The sequence below is a fragment of the Gossypium arboreum genome, chromosome 7, assembly GCF_025698485.1.
Source record: "Gossypium arboreum isolate Shixiya-1 chromosome 7, ASM2569848v2, whole genome shotgun sequence".
NCBI lineage: Eukaryota > Viridiplantae > Streptophyta > Magnoliopsida > Malvales > Malvaceae > Gossypium > Gossypium arboreum.
Genome location: NC_069076.1, coordinates 6,058,801 through 6,071,354, shown reverse-complemented (window position 1 = coordinate 6,071,354; position 12,554 = coordinate 6,058,801). Strand labels below are relative to the sequence as shown.

Here is a 12,554-nt window from a genome sequence, read left to right as displayed (position 1 = left end):
CAGATTCTTGTTGAACTGCGTCGGATTTATACTGAATTTATGTACTAAAACATTAAATTATTTTAATATTTTCTAAAATATTCATTAAGTCTTTAAATAAACATTTTAAGCAGCAGAATATTCCTGGCCACATAAATCTCTCAAAATTTAGACCAATCATTGTAGGTTGAACAAACCGTTAGTTTATTAAATAAATTATATTGTTTTTAAAATATATTTAAATCTAATCAAAATTATGTAGTACTTTTATTTAACAAAAGTTATATATTTTAGTTCTTTAATTATAATAATGTTGATTTTTAGTATTTAATTCAACTTTTGCAGTTGATTTGATAAAAGTTTATTATTAATAATATTGAGTTTGAATTTTATTAATAGAATAAATTTAATTTTAATTGTGAATTTATTTAAAATTTATGTTTAATTTATTAGATATAGTCTAGTAATGACGAAAATTTTATTTTTAAATTTTAAAATTAAATTAAATTAATTTTTAATTATAATTTTTATTAAATCAACCATAAAACTCTAATTAAATATTTAAAAAGTTAACAACATAAGTGTCTTTTGCTAAATATGAATACTTACGTTAAAAATAAATAAATTATTTAGTTGATCACCTAATTTTTAGTGCACTTTCATTTTGATCATTTAAAATAATTTTTTTATAATTTTGTCACTCAACTTTTAAGATACTTTCATTTTAGTCACCCAATAGTTGAATCTCTAACACCAATTAACTATACACGTCATATCATGTTCACACTTTCATTTTGATCACACAAAAAAAAATCTTTTTTTTTAAAGTGTTGATTGAGGTAAAAAAATTAAGGATTAAAGTGAAAAAATGATAGAAACTAAAATAATGCATTAAAATATTGTCAAATTGTACTTGTTTATCACGTTTCGAAAGTTCTATTTTTTTCAATATTGAAAATTTAAATTTCAAAACATAAAACTTAAATTAACTAATTTGTTACTTTAATATTAAAATCAATTAAATTAATCTCCTCGTAAATTTTAAAATTTTATTTTATATTTCTATATTATTCTTAATTAAATCAACTCGATATCTCATAGTTAATAATTGTCTATGAAACATAAATTTCTTTTAATTATATAATCTCTAATTTTTCACTAAAAGCAAAGAAAATCATTGTAATTAATTAAATTAATTGCTTGTTATTCGTTTGGGTAAAAAAGTAATAAAAAATTATGAGTTTTGCTTGGCATGAAATATATAATTAATTAATTTAATTAGTTGTAAAGATTTTTCTTTACTTTTAGCTTAGTATGTAAAACTCGAGACCATATAATCAAAAAAACTTGAGTTTCATGTATAATTATTAAAGATGATTTATTTGAGTTGATTTTAATTTAGAAACATAAAATAAGATTTTAAGATTTAAAAGGATACTAAATTAATTTATAGTAACAAATTGTTTTCCATTTTAAGGAATACAAAATTTTCAATAACTTATTTAATGATTTCGATGTTTTGAAATTTAAAATTTCAATATTGAAAAGAATTAAAACTTCTGGCAATGAGGTAAATAAGTACAATTTGACAATTTTTAAAGTATTATTTTAGTTTGTACCACTTTTTCACGGTAATCCTTAAAGTTTTTTTTTACCTCGATCAATATTTTAAAAAATATATATTTATTGAGTGACCAAAATAAAAGTGTGAACATGATGTGACGTGTACAAGTTAAACATTGTTAGAGATTTAATGGTTAAATAACTAAAATGAAAGTGTCCTAAAAATAAAGTGACGGAATTACAAGAATTTTATTTTGAGTAACAAAAATAAAAACATTCTAAAAAGAGGTGACCTTACCCTTAAAAAACACAAATTTCGGATTAAAAAAAAAATTAAACTCAAATATTTAAGGGTATATTAAGCTTTATTTCCCCCAAAAATTTAACTTCACTAATATCAATTATATTCAAAGTTGAAATGACACCTCATTTATTTAATTCAATATATTTAAATGAAAAGTTTAAATAAATTTTATTTTAAGATTTTATTATAGGTTCTAATTATATTTATTTTTAACACAATATTTAAAACTATTTAAAGTTCTTTACTAACTCATAAATAAAATAATAAAATAATATATTTTAGTGTACTTGAATCCATATCTTCATGTATTGATAATAATACCATGTGAATTGAACTAATATTAGATCCAGAATAATCAACAAATTTGAATTAAGTAAAGTTTTAATTTGATTAATTTAAAATATTGAGACGTAATAATTGTCTGAAATTGAATAAAGTGAATAATCCCATTCTCAATAAATGCTGAATAAAATAAGGATAAAGAAACAGGAGAAAAAAACAGTATCTTTTAGCTTTCGTTTCATTTCGTCTCTCTTTCTTTCTCTCTCTAGTGATTAAAGGATAGGTAGCAGCCACAAATATCCACTATCCCAAAACACCAAACCTTCTTTGAGAAAAAAAGGAAACAAAAAATGGATTGATTAATTCGAATCTTTATCGAATTAGGACACTTTGTTACCCCATTTCCGTTTGAATCAATCAGGTAATTTTCTCTCTCCATCGCTATTTCTTTCTTTTCCCGTCGTTTTCACTCTCTTCTCCGGATCGGCACTTTCTTCCTTTTTTTTCTTTAACCCCTCATAAAAAAAATTAAAAATCCCTCCTTTTTCTCTTCAAATCTGTTTGATTTTCTTCACTTTGGGAAATACGTTTTTGAACTACCAAAATTCGTCTACTTTTGTTCCCTTTTGTCTGCAGCGAAAAATTCGCTGTTCTGATCATGTCCTTTATTTTTGGGTTAGGTGATCTGTGTTTGTTTTGGGTTTACGATCTTTGGGTCGTTGGTATCTTTCTGTGATTTCGGAGCTTGTAAAATCACTGGTGAGAGCGGCTACGTATTACTGGAAAACTGCACCTTTCTGATTAGGCTTTCTAGGGTTAAGTTGGAGCTCTCATTTTTGTTTATTGCCTTGATCGTTTAGTTATAATGTTGTTCTAAAGTTTAACTTGTGGGTTTTCTATTCAAGGAATAAAGGAATGTTTACTTTGAACTTAATGATGCTGAAGTTTTGAGTGATAACTATGGTAATTATATTTGGAAATTTGTTAATCTGTTTTATTATTATTGATGGAACTGAACTTCTTTTAGTGGTCCTTATTAAGTTAGGGTATTTTAGAATTGGGAAATAGATAAAGGTAGGAAAAGCTTTGATTTGCTGAAACTTATTATCTTCCAAAAGGGGGCTTAGATCATTGTGATCTGTTTATGGAAAGTATTTATTACCGTGAGAGGATTACTAGAACTCTTTTTGTGGATTAACATTTATTGTTTGGGGATGAAATTTTGTTCTGATTCAAAGTAAATTTGTTGCTTTTGAATTTCTATTGCTTTATTTGTTTATTAACTTATTACTATTTTCGCAGACAATGTTGAATTCTTTGAAATGAAAAATGTGTTTACTTATATTGAACTTTATCTTCCCTGATATTTAATTAATATTTTTGTTTTCCGTTTACCTTTCCCTTTTGCTACAACAAGATTAGAGTACTCTAGAAAATCTGTTTGGTTCTATATTCTCTCTCTACTGCTGCAGTGGGGGGTTCCAATCCTGGCTGATGTCTTTCTCTTTCAGTTTTTTTGTCATGGAAGATAAGCAGTCGGTTGCAACACTCATAGACTCAACAACTACTAAGATACAGCAACTTCAGAAAGCATTTGCTGAACTTGAAAGTCATCGTGCTGTAACACTTAATCTGAAATGGAAAGAACTTGAAGAACATTTCCATGGGCTTGAGAAGTCCTTGAAGAGACGCTTCCATGAATTGGAAGACCAAGAAAAGGAGTTTGAGACAAAAACTAGGAAATCTCGAGAAATGTTGAAGAAGCGTGAAGCTGCTGTTGTTGCTAAAGAACAAGCTTCACTAGTGAGGTTACAAGAAATGAGAGATGCTGCTGTTTTTGCCATTAGTAATGCTCTAGAGAAGCATAGGAAAGTATCACCTGAGGAGCCTGCTGATAGCTGTGATGGAGACAGCGGTGAACTGTCAGTTGAGGAGAAACCACCTGATTCTGTAGCTTCCGAAAGTAACTCAGAGGATATAAAATGTTCTTCTGAAAATGGAAATTTCAGTGTGAAATCTTATCCCCAATTGGTAAAAATTTGTGAAGAGATGGACTCTGAAGGACTACACAAGTTTATATCAGATAATCGCAAGAACCTTGCTGCCTTAAAGGAGGAAATTCCTTGGGCGTTGAAGGCTGCAGCAAGCCCAGCTTATTTGGTCCTGGAATCTTTGAAAGGCTTTTACCTTTTAGAAGCACCAAATGTGGATCGAAAGAAAGATTCAAATCTACTGGGTCTTAGGCGAACCTGTATTATGTTGATGGAATGTCTTAGCTTTTTGTTAAGGAATATGGATATGGTTTCTGTTTCTGCTTTAATCTCAGAAGATGTTAGGGGGCAGGCAAAGTTAATTGCTGAGGAATGGAAACCAAAGTTGGATGCTCTTGACATGGATGCTAGTAATGGTAATTCATTGGAAGCTCATGCATTCCTGCAACTTCTTGCCACTTTTGGTATTGCTTCTGACTTCAATGAGGAAGAACTCTCAAGGCTGATACCAATGGTCTCTCGTCGTCGTCAAACAGCTGATCTCTGCCGGTCCCTTGGTTTGTCTGAAAAAATGCCAGGTTTGTGTAGTATGAACTTACATAGTAACATTGCATAGAATACTTGTTTGTTTGAAAAAAAAAAAAACGGGTGATTCTGAGCAATGAGCTTGAATCTGTCTCCATTCACCATGGGTTTACCTTATACATCCATTATATTTCTTTCGTTCCATTTTTGTAAGACTGATATGACTAACTATTTCAATTAGGCTTTCAGAATTATTAAAAAAAAAAGGTCAGGTGAGACCTTGTAAATTAACTGACTTTTTCTATTCCCCCTAACTTAGGCAACTTCAAGCCATCAGAACCGGGGAAACTAATCTTAGCTCTTAAACTGATAAGCATCTTCAAGTTCCTAAATGCTTTTTATTTTACATATTTTTTAAACAATATTGTTGTTAAAATGCTATTTTGGAGTTCAGTGGACCATCCTTCATTTTGGATGACCGTTTTCTGGCACTTTCAGATATTTATCCAATTGTGTGGGATGAACACAAGCAATGTTAATCTATTATTTTTCCTCCCTGAATAGTACTTCTAAGTCTTAGAACAAGAACTGTGAATTACACATGGAATACTGTTGTAGAAAATCAATCATTTCTTTCATTTATACTGGTTCTGGTTAATTCGTACTTTACTTTTATTTATCTTTCTATATTTCAGGTGTAATTGAGGTTCTGGTGAATAATGGAAGGCAGATTGATGCAGTTAATCTGGCTTTTGCATTTGATCTTACAGTGCAGTTCTTGCCTGTACCTTTACTGAAGGCCTACTTGAAGGAGGCAAGAAAAGCTTCTTCACCTCTTAAGCCTGGAAATTCCTCTTCTACTGCTCAGGTGTGTTCTTTACTCCTCTACTTCAAGGTGATTGGTTTGCCTAATATTGGTTGAATATAGTTTGGTTGTCAATATCTTAACCAAATGTTTGAGGCACAAGTCCTTATTGCTGTTTTTGTCCACAAGGCCATGTCTGAAGCAGATTGGACCAGCTTTCTGTCCTTTTAGCCGTCTAACATGCTTGGATCTTGTTGGATCATTTAGGATGATTTGGCTAGTTAGTTCTTACTTACAGTACCTTTCATAAACCTGAGACCTTTTGGTAGTTAAATTTTTTAGTAATTATTTGGATGTGGCCCTGAGGGCAATTTGTTCTTGCCATTTGAATGCAGAAGAATATTTTTGCTCTACTTCATGCTAGTGAGGCTTTTTTTAATTTTTTGCTGCATATTGGAAAATGGCTGAAAACTTTCTTCTGTATTTTCAGATTGAGTTTAGTGAGCGAGAGTTGGCAGCTCTGAAGGCTGTAATCAAGTGCATTGAGGAGCATAATATTGAGGAGCAATACCCTGTTGATCCACTTCAGAAGCGGGTTCTCCTATTGGAGAAGGTTAAAGCAGACAAGAAGGGATCAACTGAAGCTGCAAAGCCTCAAACAAAGAGAGCTCGTGCCAATGGTGCAGGATATGGTCCACGAGTCACTAATGTAGCTGCTGACAAACCATTCTATTCTAGAACCACTGATAGGTACCCGCAGTACGTTTATGACAGACCCTATGTTTACTCCGGACCTGCTGACAACCACTGCCCCTCTCTTCTTGGTTCTGCCACCTACAACTTCTCTCCAAGTCATGGTAACTACTTCGGCTACCAGTATCAGGTTCCCTATCTTCACTAATTTCCCAAAAAATGGCAAAAAGGTGACTGTGATCCTCTCACATTAACTATTAGCCTTAACCTTCCATGTTGCAGTGTATGAATGAATTTAGTATTAAAAAACCAACAAAAAAAAGAAAAAGAAAAAAATGCCTTGTTAATTTTAATATGTTGTACAAGAAGATATTTTGATCCTCTAATATATGCACTGTGTTTGTATGTATATCTCCTGTCTCGTTCATTTGTACCTTGTTTCTATTTTGGTATGGGGTTGTTTCAATTCTACTCAAGGCTGTGTTTGGTAACACCATATGAAGTCTTGGAAGTAAAGTACGCAATGGCGTGTTCATTATTTTTATCAAATATTAGTTATGGGCTAACTGATGGAAGATTGGGTTTTGATGAACATGAGCTTGAGACCTGAGAGAAGATAAACAATTTCAGTTCAATGGTGGATTACACTCAAATCATGGCGGAAATTGCTAACTGATATCAAGTCAATTATAGTAGGCATGGTCAGGCCCAGCCAGCTCCTTTTAACAACAAATCAAATTAACTAATAAAATAAAATGATTTGTCCTATTCAAGTTGACCTTTTACGTGATGGGAATTCTTTTTGGGGGATTTTTACTATAATAATATTAAAAAAAAACCAAAATAGGCATTTTCAAAATTATATACGAAAATGGGTTATTCCAAGTGATGGAGGGTGGTGTATAGGTGACACCACCCTCAAATTCTTGACATGTACAAGTAAAAAAAAAAATAATAGGTCAAAAAAAATAATAAATAAGGGTTGAGGGCATCCCATAGGCGACACCGGTTGTGGTGTTGCCTATGGTGCCTTTCTGACAGCCTTGATCCCTCCAGTATGTCTCTCACCACTCCCCCCATTTGGCTCCTACCAAATTGAAAAAAAAATTACAGAAGAAGATAAAGAGAATAGAAGAGAAGAAAGAAAGAAAGGAGAAGAAAGAAAAGAAAAGGTAATTTTTTTATTGTTATTTTTAACTAAAATAGATTATGATAAGAAAAATTATTTTGTTAGTATTATATAGTTTGTTTAGTGTTACTTTTATGTTTTGTTTTAAAATTTATTTTGTTTATTGTGATATGTTAGTAAGTTTTATGTTTAGATTAATTATGTATTTATTGTGAATGTTATGTTTTAAATTTTTAAATATATTTGAAAGTTTTATGTTAGTAAAACTATTATAAAGTAATTGTTAATTAGTGATAACAACTAAAAATATTTTTGTTATACATATTGTTAGAAATGGCAACATATTTGGTATTGCCTGATGAGATAATAAGTTTAGCACAAAGGGAGAAAGTTGATAAGATGATGAGAGAAGTGCAAGATTACAGAATGAAACCAGAAGAGATATTGTTCAACACCTTATTACCGTAAATCGAAAGATACAAAAAGTGTTGTGGAAGGGTCATGAAATGATTAGAAACAATAAAGTGCAATACTTAACCCTTAGAGGGACATTAATAGAACAGGAACATCAAATCATTTTAGACGAACTTTGGAAGACATCGGTACCACGAACCTATTGGAATCTAGTTATAAACTTCGCGAAGTTTATAATTTCTTATGGAGCAAGGAAAATAGCAAGACAAAGTATAGGTTCACGAAAGTTAATTGGGAAGCAAAATGTGTTTGACAAACCATGGATGGATAAATTAGTTGTTAGGAAATTACCAAGAGAACTTGTATATTCAATACCCGTTATAAAGATTGAAAAGCCAGAAGATCTCGAGGAATTTCCAAATTGGATTGTAGAAGATGAATATGAAGAGAATCAAGAATTTCTAAATTGGATTGTAGAGAATTTCCCAGATGAAGATACGGGATCAGATATGGAAGAAAATGTAGAACTGAGTTTAAGTGGTTAAATGTAAAGATAAATGTTGTTTATGTACAAAATGAGAACTGAAAAAGTATGGGCTTATGAATGAAAAAAATTGCATATTGATTAATTAATTTTGTATTTAAGTAATTTATTTATTGTTCGAAATTGTTTTCAGAAATTTTGTTTATTTTTTTAATAAATTGAGTATTGAAGATGGATAATCAGTTTTTCGTATGCATTTATTTCGATGGAATCATCTTAACAACAACCGTTGGATGCATATTTGAATGTCGGCAACAAATAGCAATGAGATTTAATAGAAAGGTTTCGTTGGATGATATGAAGGGAAGGATTAACGCGAAAATTGTTAGACGTTGTGGGAGAAGGATCTCGAAACTTTTCTACAAGTTTCTAGTTTCGACAGATCCTATCAAATTCACCGAAATGGAACTTGTAGACGACAAAGACGTGGAGACAATGATAGCTCTTTACTGTGGGAATGAGAGTGACAAAAATGCACCGATTCACTTATTTGCTGAGTTAGCCGATATGAAGCAGAATGAAGATCTCACTGCATATGGTGAAGAATATGCAGCTCAAGAACCGTGCATGGTGGCTCCAATATCGTACGTTGATAGTGAATCAACTATACGTGGGATCGATATCGATCTTAATGTTACACCTGATATTGATGTGATTGGTGATGATGGATACGATAGTAGTGATCATTGTGATGAAGAGGTCGATAGTGATAGTGATCCCGATGTGGACGATGTCCCCGATGATATTGACGATGAAGACGTGAATAACGATAGAAACATCAACGCGTCTTCGGTGGGGAACCAGATGCGACGTATTGTGATACGCAATAATCCTGGTCCACACATGTCGCTCATAGACCCCGACGCGACGCATGTAGCTGAGTTTCTGGAGTACCCTGAAATACTTCCTGCTTACCGGCTGGCTGTAAATTCTGAGCATGAGGAGTTATTGGTAGGCTAGAGATTCGAAAGTAAAGAAGAGTGCTCATTTGCTATTAAGTGGTATAATATGAATATATCAGTGGATTACAAAGTTGCAGTGTCTAAACCGGCATTATATATTGGAGAGTGTTGAAAGTCGGTGGAAGCCTGCAATTGGCAGGTACGAGCTGCATTTATTCAAAAATCATAGATGTGGGAGATATGCAAATTTTTTGGGCCTCACACATGCACATCAACACGTATGATTTAAGACCATGAAAAACTTGATTCCAAAACTATCTCTACGTTTATCATGCCAATGGTGAAGGACATACCGACCATTAAAGTTTTGATACTGATTATCGAAATGCAGGCACGGTTTCAGTATCAAGTATCATATCGAAAGGTGTGGATAGCTAAACAGATGGCAATGGAGCAATTGTATAGGGATTTCGATGCATCGTATAACGAGCTACAGGGATGGATAGCCGTTATGCGGGAGTACGTATTGGGGACTGTCATTGAGTTACAGACACGACCTTATGAAGGCTCGGATGACCAAATACAGCTCGGAAAAAGAATTTTCCATCGGATGTGTCGAAACCATCCCTTCATTTTAAAATTTTTAAATTTAATGAAAAAAATGGGGGAATCGACTTTTGGAAAACAAATGCATGGAGTCGCCACCGATCTTTTGTTTTGGTGTGATCGGATCACCTAAAAATGAGGTTAGTTTAATAAAACATTATTGGTTTATTAAAACAATGATTTTGGTCTACGAACTTTTGAGAAAACGAGTTCGGGAGTCGGTTACGCATGAGAAAGGATTAGCACCGTCACTACGCCCAAAATTGGTACCGAATCGATTAAATACTATCCTTATGTCTAAAATTAAAAAAAGGTTTTTGAAATGTAGTTCTTTTTTATAACGTTTGAGTAACCCGAGTTGATTGTCAAAAATCTTCTTGTTTCGACGTCCGAAAATTTATAATTCGAGAATTACAAGAGGATGCTCAACTATTTAGTCCAACGAAAAATCGAAGCCCAACACAGTAGGGTACGATTCCTTGAATTTCCAAACATTGACCATTGCCTTACCTTATAAAATATGTGGGAAATTCTGAGGAGATATTCGATTGTTTTGGACAAATGAAAAGTACAACCCAGCACGATAGGGCTCGATTCTCAAATCGTCAAATATCAAACATCGCCTTCATTTTGAAAGATCTTAGAAAATGTGAGTGAAATTCGAAGGGATCTTCAATTATTTTGAACCAATGAAAAAGCGCAACCCAGCACGATAGGGCACGATTCTCAAATCGCCAAACATTGAACATCGTCTTCGTTTTTAAATATTTTTTATAAACATGAGTGAGAATATAAAGGAATGTTCGATCGTTTTGAGCAAACGAGAAATCACAACCCAGCACGATAGGGCATGATTCTTGAATTGTCAAATGCCGAATATTGCCTTCGTTTTAAAAAGTTTTTAGAAAACACGAATGAAATTCTAAAGAGACATTCAATTATTTTGGGCAACCGAGAAATTGCAACCCAGCACGGTAGGGCACGATTCCCCGATATTTCAAAATACAAAACATTGCCTTATTTGGAAAATTTCATTATCGAATAGTAACGAATACAATATTCAAACAACGTGTATTATTAATTTGGGTTAAAATAAAGCGATTTGTTGGATAAATGTATTGGGGTCTAATTTGAGGCAATGATATGAAATGAAGTATAGTGCGACATGGAACAGTAATTCATGCATAAAATATTCTACAAGCGCATGGTAATGATAGGAACACGAGTAAGCAGAAACATACACATAATAGTGATAATTTCACAACATACATTATTTATCATTAAGCTTAATAAACATAGAAATGAAGTAATAGTATAAAACAACTTAAATCAAATAATAAGATAATCTTAAATATAAAAATATATATATGTAAAGGGTTTAAAATAAATACTTGTAAAAGCAACTTAAAGTGAATGATATAGTATAGTTTAAAATCATTAATGAAAAGTCTAAAATAAATGGTACGTAAAAAGAAATTTACAACAAATAATATCGTAGTATATAAAAAACTTCTCATAAAATATATATATATATATATTTATATAAAAATAATGTGTAAAGAGTTTAAGATAAAAACATATGAAAATCTGAAAATAAATAATCCATACAAAAGGAAGTTTAAAATAAACATTCTATAAACTTAAAATAATAAGCTATTCAAAAATAATATATAAAGAGGGTTTAAAATGAAGAAATAAAAAGAAAATGTAAAGTGGTTAACATATATATAATAGTTCAAAATGATTTATGTAAAAAGGGTTAAAAATAAATGATATGTAAGGTAATTTAAGATAAATAATGGAAATAAGTTTAAAATGAATATTATGTAGTGAGAAATTCAAAATAAGTAATACAAAACATCTTAAAAATAAATGGTATATAAAAATAGATAATACATATAAAAATTTGAAATTGATAATATATGGAAAAAGAAAATAAAATTTAAAGTAAATAATAAAACAATTTAAAATGAATAATACATAAAAACAAGTTTAAAATAAATAATGTATAAAGCAACCTAAAGTAAAAAAAAACATAAAAAGTTTCAAATAAAGAATGTATAAAAACTTAAAATAAATAATACTAAAGAAGCTTAAAATAAATAAATACAAAAGAAATTTAAAGGTGAATAACATGCAAAGTAGTTTAAATGGAATGCTATATGTGAAGACTTGAAATGAATAATAATTTAAAATAAGGAGTATGGGAAACATTTTAGAATAAATAAAATGTAGAAAGTTTAGAATAAAAAAATGGAATTGAAAACGACTAACATATAAAATAGTATATCTAAGTAGTCGGTATAAAAAAATTGAGAATGGATAATATGTTTATTAAACAGTTTAAAATAAATAGGCATCTAAAAGTTTTCAAAATAAGTGATATATAATATTTTAAAACAAATAATGTATATGAAAGTTAAAAATGAATAATAGCCCAAAATATGTAAAAACTTAGAATACATGATAATAATACAAATTTAAAATACATAATATAAAAAAACAAGCTTTGAATAAATGAATAATAAAATAGTTTCCTAAAAAAACAAGCTTTGAATAAATAAATAATAAAATAGTTTCCTAAAGAATGAAATAATAGATAAATAAATTAAATAGATTAGGACTAGGCTGAAATTGAATTAAAATTAAGGTAAAATTGTAAATAATGAAAAGAAGGCCATCAAGGATCGAAATGAATCACGCTGAAACAACGAGGGACTAGTTGGGAAATATTCCCAGCCTTTTATGAGCAGTGTTTCAAAGGACCCAAATGTAACCCAAACGAAATCTAAAGGCTAAATTAAAAAAAACAAAAGA

General features: G+C 30.7%; 1 protein-coding gene across 4 annotated transcripts; it reads left to right on the top strand.

Annotated features, from left to right (window-relative positions):
- The first annotated feature begins 2,292 nt into the window (after positions 1-2,292).
- On the top strand, positions 2,293-6,551 carry LOC108452440 (FRIGIDA-like protein 3). 4 transcript variants are annotated; one of them, XM_017750246.2, is made up of 5 exons: positions 2,293-2,549; positions 2,809-2,887; positions 3,640-4,697; positions 5,340-5,512; positions 5,940-6,551. In XM_017750246.2, exons 3-5 carry the CDS (start codon positions 3,650-3,652, stop codon positions 6,348-6,350), a joined length of 1,632 nt encoding a protein of 543 aa, XP_017605735.1. In that variant the 5' UTR covers positions 2,293-2,549; positions 2,809-2,887; positions 3,640-3,649; the 3' UTR covers positions 6,351-6,551. The 4 variants fall into 4 exon arrangements, with proteins under 4 accessions (XP_017605735.1, XP_052886490.1, XP_052886489.1 ...); XM_053030530.1 differs by lacking the exon at positions 2,809-2,887 and having other exon boundaries at positions 3,601-4,697; XM_053030529.1 differs by having other exon boundaries at positions 2,809-4,697.
- The last annotated feature ends 6,003 nt before the right edge of the window (positions 6,552-12,554 follow it).